The sequence below is a fragment of the Pelecanus crispus genome, chromosome 14, assembly GCF_030463565.1.
Source record: "Pelecanus crispus isolate bPelCri1 chromosome 14, bPelCri1.pri, whole genome shotgun sequence".
In the NCBI taxonomy this organism is placed as follows: domain Eukaryota; kingdom Metazoa; phylum Chordata; class Aves; order Pelecaniformes; family Pelecanidae; genus Pelecanus; species Pelecanus crispus.
Genome location: NC_134656.1, coordinates 10,441,436 through 10,465,510, shown reverse-complemented (window position 1 = coordinate 10,465,510; position 24,075 = coordinate 10,441,436). Strand labels below are relative to the sequence as shown.

Sequence of the window (24,075 nt, the reverse complement as noted above, 5' to 3'; positions counted from 1 at the left end):
ACTTCCCAAGGATGGGGAGCCATACCTTCTTCCCCAGGGAGCAAGACTAGGGCAACTCTTTTTACATCACGCTGATTAACATCCCTTCCTCTCCCAAGAGCCTTGCTCCACCTGCATTATTCATTCAACTGCAATGGAAGGAACTGGCAGGGTAAAGTACAATTCAAGATGAATGAGGCCACTGCAGTCAGGATGTCCATAACCAAATTCTCCCTTTGGAATGCAAACAACCTGGCTGCTGCGATGGATCCAACCAGCCCACCCACATCTTGTTTCCTCTGGGGTGAGAAACACATGAGACTAGGAAATTCTGCAGCACCCATGCACCTTCTCTTCCATTTCCTCCATGGGAGCTTTGAATTTCAAGAGGGGTGGATCGCCACTGGACACTGTGTAATACACTGAGGTCCCATTAGAGCTGTAGGGAGAAGTCCTGGATCCGATTAGGTGTGACTTGGCCTCACCCCCGTTCTCAGCAACTCCTCCCATGCCACTGCCAAAGTGGGTGCTGAGGAAAGGGTGATTGAGGAGTTTGGCTGCAGCCCGCTGCCGCTTAAGTTCGGAGAGCGTTTGATGGTTATGCTCCTTGTAGGCACCCCAGAACTGCTGTGTGTCAGGGAGCCCGGGGTTGCCATAGGGCAGCACGTGGCCTGGGTTACTGTCAGGGTCAGCGTGCATACTCCAAATGTCCCCGTTGGAAAAGGTGTACTGGTAAGTGCTGGCAGATGCCATGAGTCCATTCTGGAGGGGGATTTCAGAGTCACACTGGGTGCTTTTGTTTGCTAACTCCGGAAGAAGGGAAGAGTTGTCCAGCACTGAATTCTGTAACAAGAAGACATGAAAGAAGAGCGTCTTCCCCTGTCCGTCATAACACAGTTCATCCCTGTGACAACTTCCTAAACCTGCTCACACTAAGCCCTTCCACCAGACAGGTACCGCAGCACAAACATTGAATTCACCCGCTAACAGGAACCTGTAATGCTGTGAGCCCCAACCAGGAGCTGGTTCCCAACCAGGAACATGGAACGTTAACTCAGAGGGACTCACTTACAAAAAATATTATATGTAGATAAGCATATTAATATAATGTGACAATAACTGAATTAAAACCAGATTAACTGCAAAACAAGATTACAATTCTTTTGTAATACCAGTTTGTTAGCTGTAAAGAGAAATGCACATGCTATTTTTTCTGAGCTTCCTGATTCACTAGGGCCATATCTCAAAACTGTGCAGCTGTAAATCCAAAACAATCTTTTCACGAGTGGGATATCCCAGTTTATATCAAATGAGAATTTCATCTTTTGCGTACATCTGATGGATGAGGTTTACGAATTTTTCGGCCACCTTCCATCCCAGGGCACCTACTGCTACTGAACCTGCGCTACCAGCCCTCCTCCGTGACTCCCAGAGTACACAAGAGCTTCCTTACAGGGTCTGTATTCTCCTGGTCAGACCGAGTCTCCCCAATTTCTCCAATGAGACCCGAGTTTCTCCCGTCTTCTGCTGCCCCCAGCTGCTGCCAGACGATGGCCTCTTTCTCACACTCCTTCCTGTAGAGGTTTGTTCGGTCCGAAAGGCTGGCCCTCCTCACCACCTTCCTGCGGACAGGGAGAAGGGGCATCAAAGCTGTGAGCAGGACATGACTTTTCCTCTTACCCTGTAGCTCTTCTCACCTCCTCCTCACGCTTCACAGCCTCTCCCACTGGAATGGAACGTGAATTTAGCTTCCTGATACCCACACAAAGCAAAGGCACTAGTGTAGATATTAAAGGTGGGAGGAATTTTAAGGAGCTTTAAAGTAGTACTGCAAATCTGCGTTAGATCTCATGCAGCTCATCTAATGGATCGACTCTGCAACCAGTGGAGTACATGTAGAGGGAAAGGGCCCACGGGCTGTTTAGGGAGTTTTGTGGTCTGCAGGACTGCTCTGGTGTCTAGTAAATAACTTACAAAGACCTGTGCAACCTCTCCCTGAACACAGTATCTTGGCCATGAGATGTATTATTGAGAAGCTCAAGTTAATCCATTTGAAGCACTGATTCTCAGACACCAGTATCAGTGGTTTAACAGGGTAAATTCTCACCACTTGGTTCTCTGTTTGGAGCAGTTCTTAAACCACAACAGTGCAGAGCCATTTTCCCCCCCAGAAACAACACCTCTTTCTAGTGAAAGAACCACTCTTCAAAGGAGCTCTACCTTCAACAATCGAAAGTCAGCTTCTGCCTTTCAGAGGTCGTTCAGAAAGGACCGACGGGTTGTTCTCCACAGGCCAACAGCAAGGTGTTCTGCAACCACATCGGGGTGGCCAACCTAACTCACCGGGTGACCTGCAGGGAACAGCGCACTTACCCCCGGCTGCCAGTGCTGGAAGTCCTTCGACTCAGGGAGGATTTATGCCTCATCTGAGACTTCATGATCACATCATGTTTGTGTTTCAACTCCAGAAGTAATACTTTGAATTCCTCCTCTTCACACAGATCTATGGCACACACAAACCAAGCCATTAATCAGATGGTTCAAACGTGGTACCATTAACACCATGTTACTAACTGCACCTTCCTAGTACACACAACTACAAAGGCTAGGAGGAAGAGAAGGGAAATTTAAGCAGAATGTGCTTAGGCACATTAAGCTCTAAACAAATTAGGGGAGGCAGAATGGTTTGGACACCTAAACAGGATCAGAATACAAGAGCTGCTGATTGTGACGGGCGCTCAGTTTTGCGACGATCCGGCTGTTCAGCTAGGTTTTGTCCCATCTCTGCAGCATGCTGTGCCTTTACCCATGAAAGGGTGAGAGATATTTGACCACTGTATCAATGCTTCAAGATGGGAGGAAAAGAAATTTCTGTAATTACCAGACTGCAGCTCCCCTGCAGCTTTTACTTAAGCCTCCAAAATGAAAAAGAATATAGACAACACCAAAGGAGATCAGGACAGAAGCCAAGAACTTTCAACCTTCAAAACAAGGATGCATAGATTTTTCAATTAAGGCTCAGAAAACCTTTTGCCAAAAGAAAACGTGGCACAAGGTTATAATACACATGGTCAGATGCTAGCACTTTGGCATTTTTACTTCTAATCTGTTCCAAAATCTGTGTGTGCTTTCTCTTTCCTCTCCAACCCCTTATAGCTTACCACACTTTGTTGCATCAAAGCCAAGTTAGACACCCAAGTCTTAGGGCTGCACTTGACAGCTGCTCAGGTCCAAGAGTACAATGTAAGAGCAGGGAGACTCCCATGCACAGGTACAGAGAGATAATATGAGTGGAAACACAGAGGAGAAAGATGCGGTGCTTGAGAAATTCCTTCTCCCTTCTTTATGAGCAGGAAAAGCATTTGCAGAAGTAACAAAGTAGGCACTTTAAAACTTCAGTCCCAGTTAAAGTAACTACAACTTTGATTGTAAAGACACCTGAAAAATAATGCTAATGCTTCTGAAAGCACCATGTGAAGACTCCAGCATGCTTAGGGGGAAAAGCTTTTCTTAGTGATCTCTTTTTTTTTTTTTTAAGCTTAGTAAACTCACCTATTGGCATCTCATCCAAAGATGTCCTGGCACTCAAACTAGCCCCGTGAGACACAAGCAACTCAGCCATCTGCATCTAAAGAAAGGGAAAGAAAGCCGAGTTGATAAAGGTATTTTAGGCAATCGCTTTTGTCTTCAAAGCTGAAAAGTTGGAATAAGATAAGAAGCAACGGCATACATGCTCAATTCACCTCAAATTATTCTGGTACATGTGTGATGTTAAATGTTGTTCCTGGAATTCAACTGCACAGACATACTCGCCCCAAACTTTCTCAGCAACAGGTTCTTTCTGGAGCCCCAAGGACCTCATCTGACACCATCCAGTTAGTCCAGCCCTAGCTCAGATTTCTTCCATTTGCAGAGTACTCCACAATTTGTCCAGGCAGAAAGAAATGTCACCCTCATACATGACAATTTCAACAAAATCATTACCTGTCCCCAGAAAGCAGCAGCATGAAGAGGTTCCCAGCCGTCCCAGTCCTTAACATCCAGGCTTGCCCCCTGGTCAAGAAGGACTTCAGCTGCATGCAGATAACCATTGGCTGCAGCTATATGCAGCTAGGAGACAAGGAACAAAGCATGAGACACCTACAAGGATCACAAATGGTTTTATACACCAAGTTTCAGTGGAATTTCTTGGATAACATCTGAGTCTAGATCTGGACAGGTGGCACATTTCACATTTGGCAGATGCCATCAGGTCAAAAGCAGGTTGTTCCTGTTACCAAAACTTGGTGTTACCTGCATATAATTCTGTTTGGAGAGGAAACTGCGTAATAGTTCTTAAAATAACTTACATATATGGGTTAGAAAAAGAATATTTTCAGATTTTATATCAAGGGCTCAAGTGCTTTCCAATCTGTAGGGAAACAGCCCCATCAAAATGCAAGCCTGCAATGGAAAACATCATCCACTGTAAACTCTGCATTCCTCATGCCAAAAGAATGTCTCCCCTTCCCCACTTAAGTGCTGTGGATGTGATTTTTTTGATCAAATTTTCAGCCTGCTTTGGTTAGGACTCCCTTCATGCAATTGCACTTCCACTCACGCTGTAATTGTTTTCACCATTTGAAAATCAAAAACATTTTAATCCTTGGCTACTTCTAATTAAGGCAATATGATTTTTCAGATATTGGCTTCCAACTACAACCATCACTTTGGAGACATGAATTATAGTCTCCTTTAGTCCCCCATGACACTTCATGTCTCTGAAGATTTTCATAATTGCGGTCTGTTGTTGCATCTCTGAGCAAAACGTTGACCTATGCACTACTCTGAAGGTATGAACTCCACTCAAAGCTCATCCTATTTCAACTGTGATGAAGAAGAGAATTAAAGCTTCTTTTCAAAAATTTCCATGTGGATTCCACCACACAAAGTTAAACTCTCATCTGGAAATAAATTCTGATGCTTTCTGGCAATTCAATTAATTTCTACATAAATATTATGGCACTGGGTCATACCCTCTAGATGCCATATGAATTAACAAGGAATCACTTGGGGGTGATACAAAAAAGGAAGCCAAGAGGCCAGCTTGAATTTATGTATATAATCCTTGTTAAAGAGAAAGAGAAAAATTAGTTAAAAAATAAGCTGCAATAAAAGCCTCAGTCATCTGAGTTTATCTTGGAGGAAGCCTGCCCTCCCCTTACACTTCTGGTATATGCTATAGGTGACAATTTAGATTAAGAAACCTCAATGCACAGCCATGTTCTGGCCATCAAACAAATGACACCAAGTAGCCTGGATATCAGCTATGTCTGAACCCAAGCATCAAATGACCAGGGTTGTATGAAAGTCCCAACACATACGACAGCATTACTGAACTTTCCCTAAATTGGGACTGCTGTAAGCAAGGGTTTAAGACACACGTTTGCAAGTGAAAAAGAAGGGAACAGGACTAGGATTGTTCAGCCTCCTCAGTCCCTGTCCAGTCAAATCAGATGCCAGCGTGCTTTGTGCTGTACATTTGTCCTGGGTGCTCTCCTCTGCCCAGGGGCAGATGCCATCCTACATGAATAAACACAGCACTCCACTGACTCTGTATGAGCCAGATGCTATGCAAACCAGAAAGAAGAGGCACAAAGTCTTCAAAGTTACCCAACACGAGATCCTGCTCTCATGAAAACCAGAGGACTCTCATGTCTCCTCTGTGGGAGTCTGATCTGACTATGAGACTAGCAAGAAGCAAGAGATTACTGGGAGGTTGTTCAGTCCCATTTCCCCGGAGGTCAGCAGAAGTGCTATGTTCTGCAACCCTTATTGTGGGATTTCTTGCACCTTTCTTTGGAAGCTGCTGGTACCAGCCACTGTCAAACAAGACCCCGGAGCTCAGCAGCCTTGCTGCAGGACCTGAGCTGCTGGACAACTGACAGAGCTCACATGAACAAGAGATTCACTTTAAAAAGTGCAGGGTTGGACACTAAGTTACGTCAGCTGTACTCATGGACAGAGCCTGTTCCTACGGGACAATAAACCAGGAAAAAAAATCAAAATAGCTTCCTCACTCCTCTCAGTGATTTGTATGTGTTGATTTTGTATAACTCCTGCCACAGGGCAGGTTTCATAACCTACGGGCTGAAGGAAGGCAAAAGTGAAGCTGCAGCAGTTTCACTCACCAGCGTAGCACCTTGGGCGTCAGTCCTGTTCAGGTCTTGTCCAGTCGCAAGTATGTCATGAATGTCACAGATCATAACTTGCTCTGGAGCAGCCCGCATCTCATTGATCCTTTCCTGTGTAATTCCTGTTAAAATTCCAGTTAGAGAGAGAAGAGTTGGAAAGGGTCTTTGTCTCCACTGGTTGAGTAAAATTAGACTTAATAATTCCTGGTTGATATGACGTCACATCCTTTTCAGAGGCTATGTAGCTGAGGGAACTGACAACTGTCCTTTACCCTCATCCTTATTTAGGAATCAGAGAAACTAGACAGAGTCAGGTTCCAAGAAGTTATGCCAGGCAGCTGTTCTCTGCTTTTCTCCAGAGGCAAATCAAGAGCTGAGAAGCAAGGTAATTTTTAGTACTACGTTGACCCATTTTTGTATTTTACATGAACTCAGTCTCCTTACCTTGATAAGCCATGCAAGTCTCAATGACATCCAGAGTTGGCTCATCTTCACAGAGGTCATACGGCATGTTGCCATCTGCATTCACGGCCAACAAGTCTGCTCCACTGCAAGGAGAAAGCAGTGTTACACAAGAAAGGACCTCAGACATCCTAGAGCAGACAGTGCCAAACACTGGGATAAATGCTTAGTAAAAACCAAGTGAGGTTTAATAGTTGCCCAAATGTCACCAAGATTTGTGTGAGATGAGAAAGATTTGAAATAAAGCTATGGAGCTATGAATGGGGAAGATAAATTCCAGAAGTGGGTGAAAGGCAGCACACTATGCCTCCTTCATGGGCTGTGGTGTACACGAGCCACTGAGCCGTTCCTGTCCTCTCCTGATCCTGGCACTGGACAGACTGGCAGCTTCTCAGTGATGGAAGTGATTTATTTGCTGAATTTCTGGATAACAATGCCAAGCAACTACCAGGTGCTTGTTATCTGGGCATCTGGCAGTCCTTCAGTGGAAAGTTCGCTCGGACCAGAAAAGTTGGGAAAGATAGGGGCTGAGTGGTAGAGGGCACCTTCCATATAGCCAAGGGCACACCGGCAAAAAAATAGTAATAAAAAAAAATATCCTGTCAGCTAGTGAAGTTTTATAGTATCATAGAATCATTTAGGTTGGAAAAGACTCCAAGATCATCCAGTCCAACCATTAACCTACACCACCAAGTCCACAGTAAACCAATTAAGGGCAGCCTAGACTAAACCATGTCCCAGAGTGCCACGTCTACCCGTTTTTTGAACACTTCCAGGGATGGTGACTCCACCGCCTCTCTGGGCAGACTGTTCCAATGCTTGACTACCCTTTCCGTGAACAAATTCTTCCTAATATCCAACCTAAACCTCTCCTGGCGCAGCTTGAGCCCATTTCCTCTCATCCTATCGCTAACTACTTGGGAGAAGAGACCAACACCCACCTCACTACAACCTCCTTTCAGGTAGTTGTAAAGAGCAATAAGGTCACCCCGCAGCCTCCTCTTCTCCAGGCTAAACCACCCCAGTTCCCTTGTCTTTCTAATTGTCCAAAAGCACTTCTCCAAGTGCTTTAGTGACCTCTGGGAGGTCCCTATTTGGAAGTAAAATTGCCAGCTAAACTGATCACTGTCCCCATACTCCCACATAGAAGAAAATTTACAGCACCTTCTGAACTGTGTCATTTTAGCTAGCTATTAAATAGTTTCAGCTGAATTCTGATCTACCTTGACAGTTACCACCCATGGAAGGACAACAGACAGTATCCACTTGCATTTAGATTACTGGTGTTTGGTTTTTTTCCCCCTCTGCCTGAGCAGAGAAAACTACATTGAAATTCACATTTGCAAAGTACCAGCATTAGTTTAATCAGCAAATAAAAAATCAAGGAACTAGACATCTTTTGTGGGCTACTTCCTCTGGTGGTCTCCAAGGGTTCCAGGACCCACCACCAGTAACACTGCCTTCAAAGGCAGTGTTTAACCAGTCATTTGATACGTGACACCACCTGTAAAGGACAGTTTTGACTATAGCAAACAAATTAAATCACCCCATTACTCAAAAGTCCAGGGAAAGACTGTTTCTGAGCATGGGATCATGACATTAGGCTACTAGAGTCCAAATTTGCTGGCAACTACTCATCACAGGGCAGTCTATGACAACTAGGGCCATAAACTCCCGTTCCTCACCTTGCCACCCATCCCCAGGACACTCACTCATCTTCAATTAAGAGTCAGGAATGCGCTATATTGTTCCACATTTGTTTGCTCCATTTTTAAGCCCCCCATCCAAAAATTTCATATCCCAAGTGGGAATGTCCTCCGAGGGATGACTGTTTGTATCCTCTGCTCCACATCCTTCATTAAACAGCCAAAGAAGAGGGGCCAAATTTTCAGTGCTTGCCTCCCATATGACAGCATCACAGGAAGAAGTCTCCCTCCCCAAGCGAGAAGCAGCAGGCACTGCTGTGCAAGGCAGCACGTTAATGCTCCCAAAGCACACTCTGCTCTCTACACCACCACTCCAGGAAATGGAGGTGAGGGCTCCATACAGAGTCAGGACTATCTGCTCCAGACAGGATTCACAACAGGTGCTCATTAAATGCCGCACATGGTACAGCTCGAAACACATCCAGCTTCTTCCTCCTTGCTGGCAAGTCTAGAAAAGACTTGAGCTTTAGGGCTTTGGTAAAGTCAAGTGGAAGGTCCAGTGCAAGCACCCTGTGTCACACTGCTGGGAACAAACGCATTACAAGAATCTAACTGGTCACTAATTAACAGCCAGTAAGACAGGTCACAAAGTTCACCCAAGAATTTGAGCTACACAAACATGCTGCTATCCTCCTACATCAGTGTCTCTGACTGTGGCTGGAAGACCTGAAGTCGTGCTTAAGAGCTTGAGGGTGGATCCTGCTGGCTGCTCCTATTTCTACCCATCCAGCAAGCATGGTTCAACAAGCACACACAGAGACACGTACACACCAGAATACAGGCAAAAAGTGCCAAATTTTGGCCCAGTCTCTGGAAGCTTCATGACACTGAGTCAAGTCACCTAGGGTTTTACAGTGTCTCCTCAGCCTTTCTGCTCTTCCTCCTCCACCCCTTTCTCCCCCAAGTAGGAAGGAGTCCCATGAATAGCCTGAAAGCAGGGAATAATCACCACTGCTGCAATCTCGCAAGGTACTAAGCAGTCTCAGCTTCTATCCACAGAAGCTGTGGGTAGAATCATAGAATCACAGAATCGTTTAGGTTGGAAAAGACCTTTAAGATCATCCAGTCCAACCATTAACCTACACTACCAAGTCCACACTAAATCAGATCTGCAGAAAGGGACAGACACAAAAAGCCACCTACTGCTGGATGAGGATCTTCACCAGGTTGATATGACCACATGTAGCTGCAGCATGCAACGGAGTCCACAGCTCGTTGTCCTTCGCATTGACATTAGCCCCGTGGTTGAGGAGAAGCTTGACTATCTCTTCATAGTTGTCTATGCAGCACTGGTGAAGAAGAGATGCGGACAGATTGGTTTTTTTAAACTTTGGGAAGATGAGGGCTCATACCTGTTCAGTTGTGCTAGGGTACCTGGACATGAAGACCTACTTTATCCTGCAGTGTTTGGCAACAAGCATCTCCAACAGTTAAACACTAAATTGAGCACAACCAGGTCAGAAAGGCACCATGCAGAAGTCTGTCCACCACTGGACAGTGAAGGTCACTGGTGTTTTACAGGGCCTTCTGGTTTGGGGGCAGAACCAGTAGGGAACAATAGCAAATATGCTTACAGCTTCTGTTCCACTGGGTCTTCCATATTCAAGAGCAAACATAGCAGAAATTCAACATAACCAGTATAACCACATACCAAGGGATGAGCTGACAATTTGACATTCCCTTTTCTTAGGGAAATCCCACACACTGGCATGTGATGAGTAAAGCTCTTCCCAGCAGTTCACGTTACCTACCACAGTTATCTGAAGAAATGCAAGTTGGATTCCCAGAATTCTGAGGTACTTCACAGGGCACCTTTCATCTCCTGAAAAAAATCAGCATCCTCGATGCACTTACACCACAGTCCCAGAGGCAGCCTGCAAGAAGGGCCTCAACCGCTTTCCTTTGGGGAAGGTGGAATTTGCTCTTTGATCCACCTCGTGCTCACCTCTTGACATGAACATGTGTGTGACAGAGACACTAAAATAAGATTCATTCTTGCGCAAGAAGCCCGTTTGTGGTACTGCAGACCCACATGGGAGACTCACAGCTCAGCAGTGCAGTATGGGCTTGTGATGGGGCTGAATCACACCTCACAACAAGCATTTTAGCAGCTGAGTGACAATGACCTTTTATGTATTTCTATTTCTGTTTACCATATGTATATGGAAGTGAGGTTAAAATCATGCCTGTCACACAGCCAAGTTATCACAGAAGTGTAACTGCATCCTTCACTGGAAGCCACTACTAATGGGCAACAGTGTTCACTTAAGACCTTCTCTCTGTTCAGGGATTCAGTTAGTTCTAGTGGATGCCAAGTTCCCACTCCAGCTCCCAAATGCACCTTTACAATAACTGATCCTTCAGTGGGAAAGGTGGGATTCTCCATGGCTTCAGTACTTAGTGGGGAAAGCAATGAGGCTGTCAGCGTTTCTGTGTGCAGAATAACATCTCTTTGGAGAGGTGGGGGGGTGGGGCCTTTTATTCTTCGAGAAGCCAGTTTGTATTTTTAAGCAAACATCCATCCAGCTTGGAAGAGAGCAAGTGACTTGCAGAAGAATCCAAAATCCCAAGTCAATAGGAGCATTTACAGAAGGGACTAATGGAGAGAAAACCACAAGTCCCCATTCCGCCCTCGGAGTGAGTGTGACAACTGTGCCACTGTTTCACAGCAGCGGAGGCGGCAGCTGCCAGGCACGGCAAGTCCCACGGGCCTTCTGCAGGCTGATTCTCCTGATGCTTTCACAGTGAAAATCAGGACTCACAGGGAGGGGTGGGGATGGGGGCCTTAGGAAGAAGAATAGAAAAACCCCTATGGCATCAACACAGAGGCTCTGAGGAAGGACACAGACTTACACAGCACTATGGCAAGTCTGTACTTTACTGGCAATCAGCTGCCGCCGTCTCATACGGACTTTTGGAAGTCCCTGAGCCTACAGAGAGCAGCAGCAGGCTCTCCAGACATCTTGTGCATCATTTATTTAAACCAGTTTCAAAACTCATGGGTTGCCAAAGTCTCTAAATTTGAGTTAACTTTAAGAGTTTACAGCCCAGCCCTGCAAAGATTAAAGGGTGGGAGAAATGTTCACATCTGAAATCCAGCTCCTATTCCTGAGCTCTTATTATCACTGAACGAAGTCTGGGATACAGCAAGAGAATGGTTTGATCTCAGTCTGCTCCCCAAGAAACAGGATCACCAGCACAACATGGTGAAGTTTCACCGCTTTAACTGAGCAACAAAACAAAATACAAGAGCTTTCTCCATTCTCCCTGGCAGGTCTGCTCAGAGGGAAGTGGGAAGACCCGACCATGTGGAGCAGCAGGGAGCTGCGACCTCCTCCCACGCCTCACCTGATGCAGTGCAGTTAATCCATCTTCATTGCACAGGTCCGGGCTGATGTTGCTCTTCAGCAAGTAACACACTGTAAGGGGAGAGAGGAGGAAAGGAGTCAGATCAGTAATCCTAACACATCTCTTGCTCTCAGCTAGGCCTGGCCAGTTCAAGACAAAGGCAACCCACACCATCAGGGTGTCCCAGTGCAGGCAGAGCTGCAGGAGACCTCGCAGCCAAGAGCTGAACACTGGTGTGAACCCGTAGTCACGACAGTACTGGTGAGGAAAAAGCCTTCTTGGTTTTATCCAGCAGAGAGCACCAGCATACAATTTTCCCCCAACTTCCTTCCAAAGGAGACTGCTGTTACAGCTATCATTTTCATATGGTTGTGCCGGAACAATCTACATTTTTATCTTGTGCTTTGCAACATCCGAGTGCAGCATCTGTACACTGCAGCCCAGGAGAGCTCAAAGGCAATCAGTGATTTTTGGGTCCTGAGTTAAAACTGTAAGAGAGATCTTGCTGTGGGAGGGATGAGGTCTTGCCTCAAGAAGTTATCAATCTGGGATGAGAAGCCCAATACGTTCAGGGGCCTGCCACATCGAAAATACCCTGGGGTTGCTTTGGACACTTTACATGAGCTGTTGGGTATTTGAAGAAAGCTTCCCAGAAGCTTTATATTTTTATTGCTGCTTTGGGGGGAAAGGATAAGATTTATTCCATTAAAATGCAAATTTCTAAAACACATGAAAAGCCATTAGTCCCTAGGTAGAAGATAAAATTTGCTCTGAGGTACAGATCTTACACAGGGTAATAGCAATAAGGCTGGCAGAGGAAGTAAATTAATAGTAACACCAGAAACTCTTCAAATTCAACACTGCTGACAGATCTTGATGATCTATACCCATCTACTGTTGTTTACTTGCTCATTCCCTGCTTTTTCTCCAGGGATTTCACTGCCTAATGCTTTTCCCACCTCAAATGTTACTGACAGCACACGCACAAGCCAGAGGTTCATAATCATCTCCCTGGGGCCAGCGTAGCAAAAGATATTCAAGTCCCATCTTACTCGTTGGCAGAGATGCAACCATTAAGCGTAACCAGAACTGCAAAATAAGGAACGATAACAAAGCTAAAAGGGCAATAAACATCTTCAGCGCTGGCAATCAAAAAGACTGCAAGGCTGGTCATTCCCAAAGCATCCTGCAGCCTCTGCTTCTGCTGCTTTTGATGGATCACTGTCCCACTGTTAGAGGGAGCTCTGTCCCCAGCACATCAGGGCTGTCCCTGAGGACAGAACACTTCTGGCATCCGAGGCAGAACATGGAAAACACGTCCACAATTACATCAATGTTGATTTATGAAGCTTTGTGTAAAAGATCTGGAAAATGCACTTGGAAGAAAGGCAAATCAAAACCAAAGTGAAATTTTGTTTGGAAGCCACCAGTCTGACGTTATCGAAAAAGGAAGGCAAAACCAGACAGAGGTGAAACACAACACCACCTATCACAGGATTGTTTCAATCACCCAGCTCAAAATGAATGCTGGAATTTACATTTGCTGGAAATAATTTCAAGACACCTGCTCAATGAAACCGATACAAAAAAGCAGAATACAACAAAGAACAGAACTCATCCCCCACTGCGGTGAGTCCAAAGAGTCTGCGTTTTTTCCAGCTCAAAGGCAGTGCAGGAAGCCCACGCCTACACTCAGCTCACACCCCCCCACAACTTGCATGCTTGACAGTAACAAGAGTGCTGAACCCCAGCCAGTATATCCAATTTAATGACTGTGCTTCTACTGTTTCTGGCCAGCCCCAAGCTCCTGCTCTCCTAATCCAAGCTGAGTGATAAGCGAGTCATTCACCAGTGGATCTGGTTGTCTCTTATTTGCTTTGGATGCTCTGCCATTAGGGTTTTAATTCAATCTCAGTCATTTAAGAGTCATTGTGTACTAATGACATGCAGCTCCATAATCATGTTTTGCCTGATTATGCAGACTTGGACAAGTAGATGCTGGCAGATTAACCTTATAAGTGCTGTCCCTCCATGGGCAAAGGCAGTAGCATACATTCCAGCTTGTTACGGAGTATGGGGTTTTGTGTTGAAGGCTCTGTGATCATGGCTTGACAGAGCTTGTAAGAGTCCTTGAAGGGTTAAGATTCAGAGAAGGCTCTACCTTACCCTAAAGCAGCTTTGAATTCTCCATTAACCCCTGCAACAGCCCTCACGTTCACAGTGCACCTCCCATTGGCTCCCATCTGCCCTTGGGACTGGCTCACCACAGCCCTCAAAACACTTCCCCAACACAACAAAGAATGACAACCACAAGACACCAGAAAAGAGCACAGAAAAGTCAGGTAATGAAGGTAGGTATGGATGTGGTACCAATGAGTCCAGGCAAACATGGCTTGAAGAAGAGATCAAACTCCTTTCCAACCAGTCCTAAGCTGAAGTTTGCATCTCGGCGTTTGGCAGGGGAGCACAGGGCTGGGCAGCAACAAGAGGGATGTTCCCTTCAGTATTCCTCATGAATTCCTCCAGAAAACAAATCCCAACAGCTAGGCAGAAGCCTCCAAGAACTGCTATTTCCTATTACATATGCCCCCTTTTACAAGCGAGGGGATTTACGCAGCGTCCCACCAAGCTCATAGCAGAACATAGCCCCGATTCCTACCCACCACCCCCAGCAGCAGGGCATGGGGTGGCAAAGAGTAGCATCACCACGCCGTGCTCCCTGCGGGCAGACCTGCAGAGGGATGTGGAGGGAGGACACGGACATCTTCCCCATGCCCACTACCCAGGAACAGTCCCTCCCACATGGCCGGGAAGAACAAGTCCTCTTTTCTGATAAAGTTCAGGAGAAATGTGCATTTGTGGGTTTTCAAGTGCCTTAAGAATAGGAAAAGGGGGGCACAACTGCAACACTTTGCAGCGCTAGAATACAGACCCTCAGCTCCAGGGCTGTAGCACTGCCACTGACCCGCTCCGCTGCTTAATGCACAACATAAGGCGCAGGGACCCGAGCAAGCACAGTGGTTCTCTTCCAGACGGCCGGTGCCACACGCCTCACTGCAAAGCCCAACACCTTCTCCTCCCACCTCCAGGCATGAACGATGCCATACAGGTCGGAAGCGTACGCTTCAGCTCGCAAGGACACAGATTAATCACTTGACACCAGCTGATCACCTTCTGTCAGCTCAAGGCTCAGCACACCACTCGTGAAAGGAAGATCCCCCCATACGCACAAGGTATAGCATGGAAACGGGTCCTCTGCAAGTCCCTCTGCGAGCTCAGGTCACTCCAAGCCCATCAGAATGGGCTTTTATGGGTCACATCGATGGGTTCAGCAGGCAGCAGCCTCCACTTTAACACTTACGATTACCTTCTTAAAGAGAGCTCAGTGCCTAAAATGCTAAGCTCTTTAAAATCTGTCCTTCTTTGCATGCAGGCAGGGGGCAGGTGGGGAGAAGGGGCTAGATGCGTGGATATACTTTACTACATATCAAGCACAAGTTGTGGGAAGCAGTTCCAAACGCATAGCAAATGAAGGAATGAAAATGATTACAATAAGAGCTGGGTGAACAAATTGTTGTGAATAATTCATTGCAAATTATATTAACTGAACAATCACTCAAATGTATTTTCCATTATTCTGCTTGCTCTGCCTATAATTGAACATCTCACATGCCAAGATGGTGTACATTAATCTTCAATTTATATTTTATCATTCACGTCTGTGCTGCGTTAAATGGAAAAAGCTCCCACAACAGCTGTGAAAATACATCCTAGGTTTTAAGTCACCCTCCATCACATGTCCTCAGGCAGTCTCAGACAGATTCTCCTCCCCGAACACAACAAACCCACTTCTCAGGAGCTCCCTCTCCTCCCAAGCATGTCCAAGCCTCGCTTATTCTCCCCAAAACCTATAAATCAGGGGGAAAACAAAAAAAAAACCACTGCAAAGGCCCTGAGGAAAATTCAATGAGGTAATCAGCTCTCTCACCTGAAGAGATATTACAGTGCTATCGTTTTTCATCTATGTTACTTCCTGCTGAGTTTACACTAGAAACAGCTTTTCCAAAAAAGTTCCTAAACCAGATGAAAACTTTTCCATGGAGAAAAAAAATGCCTTTGTCAGTGCCGTTCCCCCTAAGTCAATAAGCTACACCACAAAATTCTGGATACTATTACACTTCCATCCATACCCAGCATTTGCATACCTCAGGTATTAATAACTCATAAGAGAAAAAGCCAACTGAAACTGATATGGATACCAGGGAGGGGAGAAAAAAACCCCAAACACCTTCCTGATAGAAGGTCCTGATTCCTCCGAAAAATATATTGTGGCAAACCATCCATCAAGCAGGCTTACCTGTGTCCTCCAAGATTACAGATTACACACACAGGCCATTAGTTTTTAAAAATCCAGGTTTATCTTGATCCTTTGCATTCAACAATTTCTTTTTCAAAATATTTAAACTCTTCTAGTTCACTTTCTGGTTCTCAGGCCTCCTTTAAAAGCTACTATTGTGCTGAGGTCTCTACAGCAGTAGAACGTTTCTTGTGTGTTTATACCTGATTTCACTGAATAAAATTAAGAGAAGTTTCACTTGGATTAAGATGCTCACTTTTAAACATTGCTAGAAGTCATTTCCACCCAAATGTCGCTTTAGTCAAAAACCCAGCGTAGCAGAAGAAACTCTTCCCAGCATTACTTGTAGTGAGATACTGGTGGTGTCTGTGCCACATAGGTGTGTTGGCAAAGGTCTAGAAAGACTGATCGCCAGCCTGCCAGGCATGGTCCTATGGATGGGCTCAGCTACCTCAAAGCTGCATTTTTACTGCTATGGTTTTGCAGGGATATTTATTACACAGGAGAAACATTGCCAGGAAAACAGCACTGAAGCTATGAGCACTCTGCCAGTAAAGCATCCAGCTTCCTAACACAGCATACTATGATATTCATATTTAAGAGCACATCTAAATCCTGAGCAATTACAGGATGAACGTACTTGGCCTTATCCTCCACTCCCTGCAATGTACAACTGACAGCCCATTCTGGTCCATTGATAAACTCTGAAGCTCCTTAAAGCTTTTTGAAAGACAAGAAAACCCACAGAAACCCCCCCACACACACACTCAGACAGCTTCAGTACTCCTAAAAATATGGCCCAGTTTGGTTGCTGAGCTAGCAACCGAGACATCCCATCATGATTGATCACCAAGCTTTCTCCAGAAGGTTCAAAGCCTGTTAAGACACTTCCCACCTAGTTTGTAACTGGGCATACACATTCCTTCTAATACACCCACAAAATCTGGGAAGTTTGGAAAGAGGCCAGTAGAGCCCCATCTGCTTTGTGCCATATTCACACAGGCAGGGACTTTTCATGCAGCTATACTCAGCCCAGGTGCTGCTTCTGTCAAGGAAAATCTATTTCTAGAAATAGATTTTGATCCTTCTTGCTTAAGAGGGCAATACCCTTCCGTAGCCCCCAGGAGCCCGCTTCGCATGGCAGGCTCTTCCTAGAGAGCTTGGGGCCCGGTTCCACACAAGTTTTATTCTGACAGCAAGTGAGAGTTGTCAACAACTCATACATTTATTTAATGCATAGGGCCCAATTCTTTCTCCCCCTCTTTGTGTCTATTTCAATCAATTTTTGCTTTATGCTTTGACCCCTACTCATCAGTGCAGTACCAGAGCACCAAGAAGCATACTATAAGGGGACAGCCACTTACAGCTGTCTTGGGTGAATGGGCCACAGCCGGGCACCCAAACTCTACTGCATCCCACATTTTTCTTGTTCTGCATCTACAGGACTTCAAGCTCTCGTAATCCACTTAGTGCTAGTGATGCTAAAGCATCTTTCTTTAATGGCTGCCATCCACCTGGGATTACTCAGGTAAGTAACAGAGTGCAAGTTACCCATCTGCAACCAGCAACACTCAAGGGATGCAGTAGAAACAAAGCCAAATTCATTTCATCAGGGAAAATAAAAAATAGAGGATGCTGCCATCTGACAAGCCTTCCTAAGGATGTAGCATCGTGTTCAAAAGCATCCTCATCTTCTCCTGCTGCTCAGACTAACACTGAAAATAGTCCACGCAGGAGATACCAAATACATAAAGGAAAACTAAAGCCAGAGATTATTTTCTTTGGTTTCCCATTCCTCATCTGTTATTGGAAGAATAAATAAATAAATCATTTTGGTATGGTTTTTAAACAGATAATGGGCTTTAAAAGGGATGAGTGTTTTATATAACCTTCGGGCTCAGCTGCCTTCAGCAGGATTTCTGTGGGCAGGGAGCCAGGAAAGCCGATTCCCCAATATCATTGTGACAGTGACACCTGGGCTGCCAAAGAGCCTCTTCTCCCTTTAGGAGGCATTTTGGAGTAGGTATTTGAATGGTGCCAATTTGAAGAGTACTAAAAAAAAAAAACCAACACCAAACCATTTAAGTTAGACTTATGGAGGTATGGATCAAGGAGACCAAGGCTAATTTCCCCAAGGATGACTCAGAAGCTGTAGCAATGAGCAGAGCAGTGCTGGCTTTTAGGGTGCGATAGTGCTCAGCAGAAGACACTGACAACGTGCAGAGGGAATCGTCCCGCTGCGGTCGGAGCCACACAAGCCAGTGGCCTGAGCCGGGGACACCAACAGAAAGTGGGGGATGAGGGACAGCCACATCCTCCAGCAGCAGCTCGATAGGAACCTGCATCCCCCATCTCTTGAGTTCGCACCTGAAATGTTGGGTTTGGTGGGTGCAAGCGGGCAAGCAACACATCTTGCTTCCCTTCGTGTGTCAGGCAGAGGTAGATGAAGAGCACCTACAGAGTCAGTAAACGCTCGACCAGGACCTCCTGTTCTACCTCTCTGGTTACTTCCAGCTTTCTTCCTACAAACAGCTCTTCTTGGAAGTCATGACAACACATGCAAATACATTCAGACAACACAACATCAAAGCCTTTTATCTGAGTAGCACAGAGGATCCCACTTATATACCTGTTCAGAAACTACTTTTGATGTATTGGACCAAAACCTATCTACTGAGACATGCGGCAGTCATCACCTGTGATGTCTGTACTAAACTTATTAGAAAATAAATCTTTCAGGCTACCAAAAAGGAAATGCAGCAAAAAAATTAATTTGCTTTAATAGAAATTACAGCTTAAGAAGTGTTTTAGTAAAAGGGAGCAATGGTGTCAAGAGGTAAACTTTTGCAGCTGTCTGAGTACATGAGGAGCTTCCCCAGTTACATTAACACAATAACATACCATGTGATCTGAGGAGCAGAATTGCAATACCCCCCCAAGGTGCACGCAGAGCCAGCCTGCCAGTATTTGCAAGAGGATACTCGAATATGCTCTGTGTAGCAGGAAATAGTTCATATTGCCATTTGAAAGTGTTATTAGGTTCCAGAGTCAACAGCCTCTGCCCCAGCTCGTATTTCAGGCATCCTACAGCTTCAGCTAAGCAGCTGTATGTTGACCTGAGCCACATGAATGTTTTTAAGAGTCTCAATTATAAAACAGGAAACTTCATATTTAGAGTAACAGAAAAGAGGTTTTGGTGGAGGGGTGGGGAAATACATATCTGCTTTTCAAGCTGCCCTGAATTAATGCCAAACGATTCCCTGCAGTGACACAGCCTGCTGACCACAGCCCCGGCGCTTGCCAGCAGACCAGGCGCTCCCCCTTCTCTGCTCCTCAGCCTGCCACGCTTCAGAGACCCCTTTTCTCTGTTGTGCACCTCTAACCTTGCACTGCTTTTTAGAGAAGCTCCAGCTGCTCTGGCTGTTTCAATACCTTCGCCACCCTCAGCAGCATCCACTAACCTCGATCAGCACGTTTTGGGTCTGTACCCCCTCCTCCCCAACTTTGTCTCCCTTTAGTTTAGGATGAAGATCTTTAGGAGATACAGGACCAATTCACATCCTTAGGTCTGCTCCCATGGATCACGGCATTCGTGACACAGGGTGCCACGTAGCCAAGGTCCAAATGCCCGCGTAAGGCAGAAGCACGGTGTGCGGGACATGCTCTGCAATGCAGCCCTCTCAAAACCAGCTTTGTGTGGCACAGCAGGAGCCGGTGCCAGCCCCCCAGTCACACCCAGCCCAGATGAGCCTCACACCATTACCCCACACCGGACACCACAGGGGACACGCCAGGAGCTAAAGTGCAATCTGCTAAAACATCACCCCCTGCTCAACAGCACCATTTCTTACTGGAAACGCTGCATTGCCACGCAGTGCTGGAAGGGAAATGTCTATAAAGCAGAAAGTTCCTCCCCTTTCTTTTTTTTTTTTTTTTGGTCAGATAAAGAGAGATTGTGGTTTCCTTTTAAAAAGCAAATGCTACAGAAAGAAAACTTTCACGCAAGTTTAGCAGCAACCTGAACTTTACCAGAGAAGCAGCCCTTAGCAGCCGTTCTGTTTTTGCAACGTGTAATTATTCGGCAGCAAACTTTACACTATTCAGAGATTTGAATTTCAACAGAGCCTTTCATCCAGAGATCTCCGAAAGCACTGCTGCCGTTAGCAGAGCGAGCTCCTGGCTGTCTCCCGGGATTTTACAATCAGTATTCGCCTCATTTCACAGGTGTGACATCTCAGCCTGAGTTAGACCAAGACTCTGGAGGCTCAGGTTTCTTTGCCAAGGTCACAGTGACAGTCCATGGCACAGCTGTGACAGTGCCCTTGAGTCCCAGGTCCCAGGTCTGCCCTTTAAGCACAAGAAAACTCTCCTTTCCTCTCCCCGTCCTCTCGATTGTTCAGCCGAGAGGAACTGAGCAAAGCAGCTGAAGCCTCAAAGCTAACAGCTTCGATGGCAACCAGGCCACAAAGCAAACCTTGTATTTGACAGAGTTCAGTAATTGTGTCTATGGGTATTTTAAAAAGAAACAAAAGCTGTGGCTCAGCAGCAGCTCTCGGCTGGTATCACTTCCTCGGGAAGGTCTCTGCTGCTCGGCTTGGACCTGTTTGCTGACCACACTGAGGACCTGGGCTGGGCGAGGAGAGCGAGTCGCAAGAGGTGGGGGAACAAGGTCATCCAAAGGGCTTGCAGTGTGGCAGCACGCTTCATTTAATTACGAATCAGGAATAATGCCAGCACCAAGGTGGAGAATGAAGCACGTTTGGTCACCAAGCCTACACTTAACAACCATCCCTGATCTTCACCAGCAACCTAGCCAGGACAACCTCTTTTTTTGGTTTTTTTTAATCTCCCCTCCCACAAGTCTAAGTCCCAGATGTTTGCAAGTTTTCGGGCTGATCAAGTCCCACTGTTCCCCCAGAGCTTCAAACCACTTCTCTTTCAATTTTCATTTCAGCACCTATCACATACAGACAAATCACACAGTCTAGAACTTCTTTTTTGTATTAATGAAAAAGTGCGTTCAATTTCCTCGCCAGGTCAAACACCTCCAATGCCAAAGCAACCCCCAATGTCAAGCGTCACCCCCATGCAGCTGCCGCCCGCGACAGCCCGACGCCAGCACGGGGTGCAGGGGCAGCTGTCACGGGCCACCGAGCAACTGCACAAAGGCCCACAGCCAGCGGCACACTGCCTGTGGTGGGACCTGGCCCGGAGGAGCACGTGATCCTTGTACCACCGCACAGCAAGCAGGGGCATTTCCAAGAAATACCTGCGCACCCCAACTCTCCATGCTGCCAATTTGTTTTCAACATAACCGAACAGATTAGAGAGCCACAGGGACTGCTCTCCCAGCTCTTGGCAACCAACAAACCCTTGTCAGAGAAGTCAAGAGAGTTTATCCATCAACATCACCATCAAAGGTATTCAGCACCGCATGGAAACCAGTTCATACATTGATGAGTTGAATCACAAGTTAGCACCTGAGCTTGACAGAAATGCAGGTTTTTCACAGCTACAGTGATACTTATAATCAATGAGACAGGCCCGACAGAAGGTATATAAAGAAATCTGTGTGACGGCCGCTGTGCACAGAGGACACTAGTCCCCCCAGTCATGGCTGAAGCTGGAGACCATCTACCTCATGGGCGCTGGGCCTGATCCAGTTGAGGATGGTCTGCTCAATAAAGATCATGGCATAAACTTGCTGCAGGTTGCTAGTTGTGCAATCCAAATTTAAGACCCATTATCTTGAGCATCCAAGTGAAAAAAAAAACTTTAAAAAAAATTGTGGACAAAAAGTTAATTTCCTTAACATTTCCTAATTTCATTGAAGGTTTTGAAGAAGGTTTGAAATCCCCTTCCGTGACTCCTCAGAGACTGCACCAAAGACCTTTAAATTAGGTCAAAACAAGTGGGCGTGCAGTGATACAGCCTGGGTTGGTCTATAACCTGACTGTCAAGTGCTTTGCATACAGACCACCTTGTTTTAATAGTTATTTCACCTGCCCCATCACACGAAGTTGAAAACTCTCTCAAACGTCTTCTGTCACAACTTCTATGTGATTTCTGCTTCACACCATGTCAAGTAGTAGAAGATGAGTGTTCCCAGGCTGGATGATGCAATATAACTTTTGTGGTTGCCAGGAGGTTAGCCCACGGGGAAGCAGCTTGAGAGCTTGACAGGTCATTTAGACTTTTCAGATAAAAGAAAAATCCAACTTGTTGCCTTCACCCATCCCTGCCACATCTCCAGACATGAAAGTGCCACGCTCATGCAAACTCAAAACAAGACAGCTTTTGCTGCCAGCTCTCCTCTGCTGAGCTTCCTGCGCTTTGATGCAGTAAAGAAAGAAACTGCGCACGGGGTCAGGAGCACTTTCCTTTTTAGTGAGTGGCTCCTTCACTTTCAAGAGCCATCTCAGTCAGCTTAAAACTTTCATCTGCAGAATACGGCTTGAATTTGGCAAAACCCTTCAGATCAGAGCTGGGCGCAGAGAGAAAACCAGCTCCCCCTCACAAACTGCTGAGGAGTTGTGTACGTCATGGCAGAGGAACAAGGATGCTCCCTCGCAGGAGGGGAGGTCTGGGGTCCAAACCCACAGGCACAGCTCACACCGGGGATGTGAGCTCAGGACTCCCAACACTTGAAAGACTGCTCTAACAGCCTTTGGGGTCAGTCTAGGAGTCTTTTACTTATTCTCCTCCAGAAAGTGCTTTGCCTTAGTGCTTCAGACCAGGTTACTGATGTTTCATCCTGTTTCTGAGATGAGCACTTTAGTCTCAGCACATACAGTGATTTTTTTTTTTCCTTGTATTTACACGCTGAGCTTATTAATACTAACAAAATACATAGTTTAAACCACCAAATTAAAAAATACATTATTTCTACAGCTCTTGTGTAAGTTTAAAGCATCCCATTTATCAGAGCAGTATCTCTGAACATTGAAGACATAACTCCTCGATGCTGGGAACAAGGAGTTGCAGGCAACAGCAGGGAGCAGAGAGCGAGCAATATATCCCACTTCTCTCCCTTCATCCCTTTAAGAGGTCTCCTGCCCTGGGATGAAAGACCCTGTCCAACTCCATGTCAGTATTGCAAGTCAAATGCCTCCCATGCCCTCTTCAGCAAGAGTCAACTCAGAGGAGTTAGTTTTCCTTTCTGCAGCAGTGGAGAAAAGCTTCAGTTTGCCAAAGTATATTGCATTTCCCAAGAAAACTGCAGTTTTTAAAATAATTAACCATCATTAAAATTCCCCATTAAGTTTTGCCATTAGCAATGGCAGGACCATTCTCCTCTCCACAGTGGTGAAAACTCTGCTTGCTTCTGTATTAAAACCAGTTTTGTTAACGAACCATTTTATTCCATCCTGTTTGCTTATAACAGAGCTCCCTCACCAGCAGGTCCCTCACATCAGGTAGTTTTTCATTACATATTTAACATTACAAGAACCCAAGCGTCATGGGCCACCTTTTAGCTGTCACAATGCAAGAAAGCTGACATCCATCTTCTGGGCTTGAATGGCAGATTGCGCTGTACTCACTGCATCACTTACACCTACGTATGAGCAAACAGGGAGAGAGCCTCCTTACACTCTCCTGCCACGCTGCCTGCCACGGCTGCTTCCATGCAATGAAGGAGAAAAGACTGCATGATTAAATTACCTAAACAACCCCCACACTTTCAACATTAAGACAAGAGGAAAGCCAGGCTCGAGCTTTGCGTCATCTCCCATCGATTCCACAGTCTAATATTTTGACTTAAAAATGTATAGTAACAACAAAATGCTTTAGTAGCTAAACCCACCTTGGTAAGTTCATTGAAGTAATTCGTGCTTAAGTGGCTGCTTACACTGCTCTGCTGACAGCACTAATTACAGGTTGCCGAGGTGGATCCCAGTGACAGTGCAGGGAACCAGGAGTCGGTTTGAGGCTCGTGCACAGTATTGGGAAGACGTGCAGTCCTATGCAACCGCTTGGGCCGGATCCAGCACTCCCCTACTTTTTCCTGCTACTAAAACTCAGTATCTCCAGCACTGAGTATAACTGAGCA

The 24,075-nt window shown here is 45.9% G+C and overlaps 1 protein-coding gene across 2 annotated transcripts in view; it reads right to left on the bottom strand.

Moving 5' to 3' along the window:
* Positions 1-300: 300 nt before the first annotated feature.
* Positions 301-24,075, bottom strand: part of PPP1R16B (protein phosphatase 1 regulatory subunit 16B) — a 40,232-nt gene continuing 16,457 nt past the window's right edge. The window contains exons 2-10 of one of the 2 annotated variants that reach the window (XM_009488770.2): positions 11,669-11,739; positions 9,464-9,609; positions 6,597-6,700; positions 6,150-6,274; positions 3,964-4,089; positions 3,532-3,607; positions 2,353-2,482; positions 1,433-1,601; positions 301-822 (exon numbers count right to left, since the gene is read on the bottom strand). In XM_009488770.2, the coding sequence (XP_009487045.1) occupies positions 301-822; positions 1,433-1,601; positions 2,353-2,482; positions 3,532-3,607; positions 3,964-4,089; positions 6,150-6,274; positions 6,597-6,700; positions 9,464-9,609; positions 11,669-11,739 (1,469 nt within the window). The remainder of the gene's footprint in view (positions 823-1,432; positions 1,602-2,352; positions 2,483-3,531; positions 3,608-3,963; positions 4,090-6,149; positions 6,275-6,596; positions 6,701-9,463; positions 9,610-11,668; positions 11,740-24,075) is intronic. The other variant, XM_009488771.2, reaches the window with a different exon arrangement.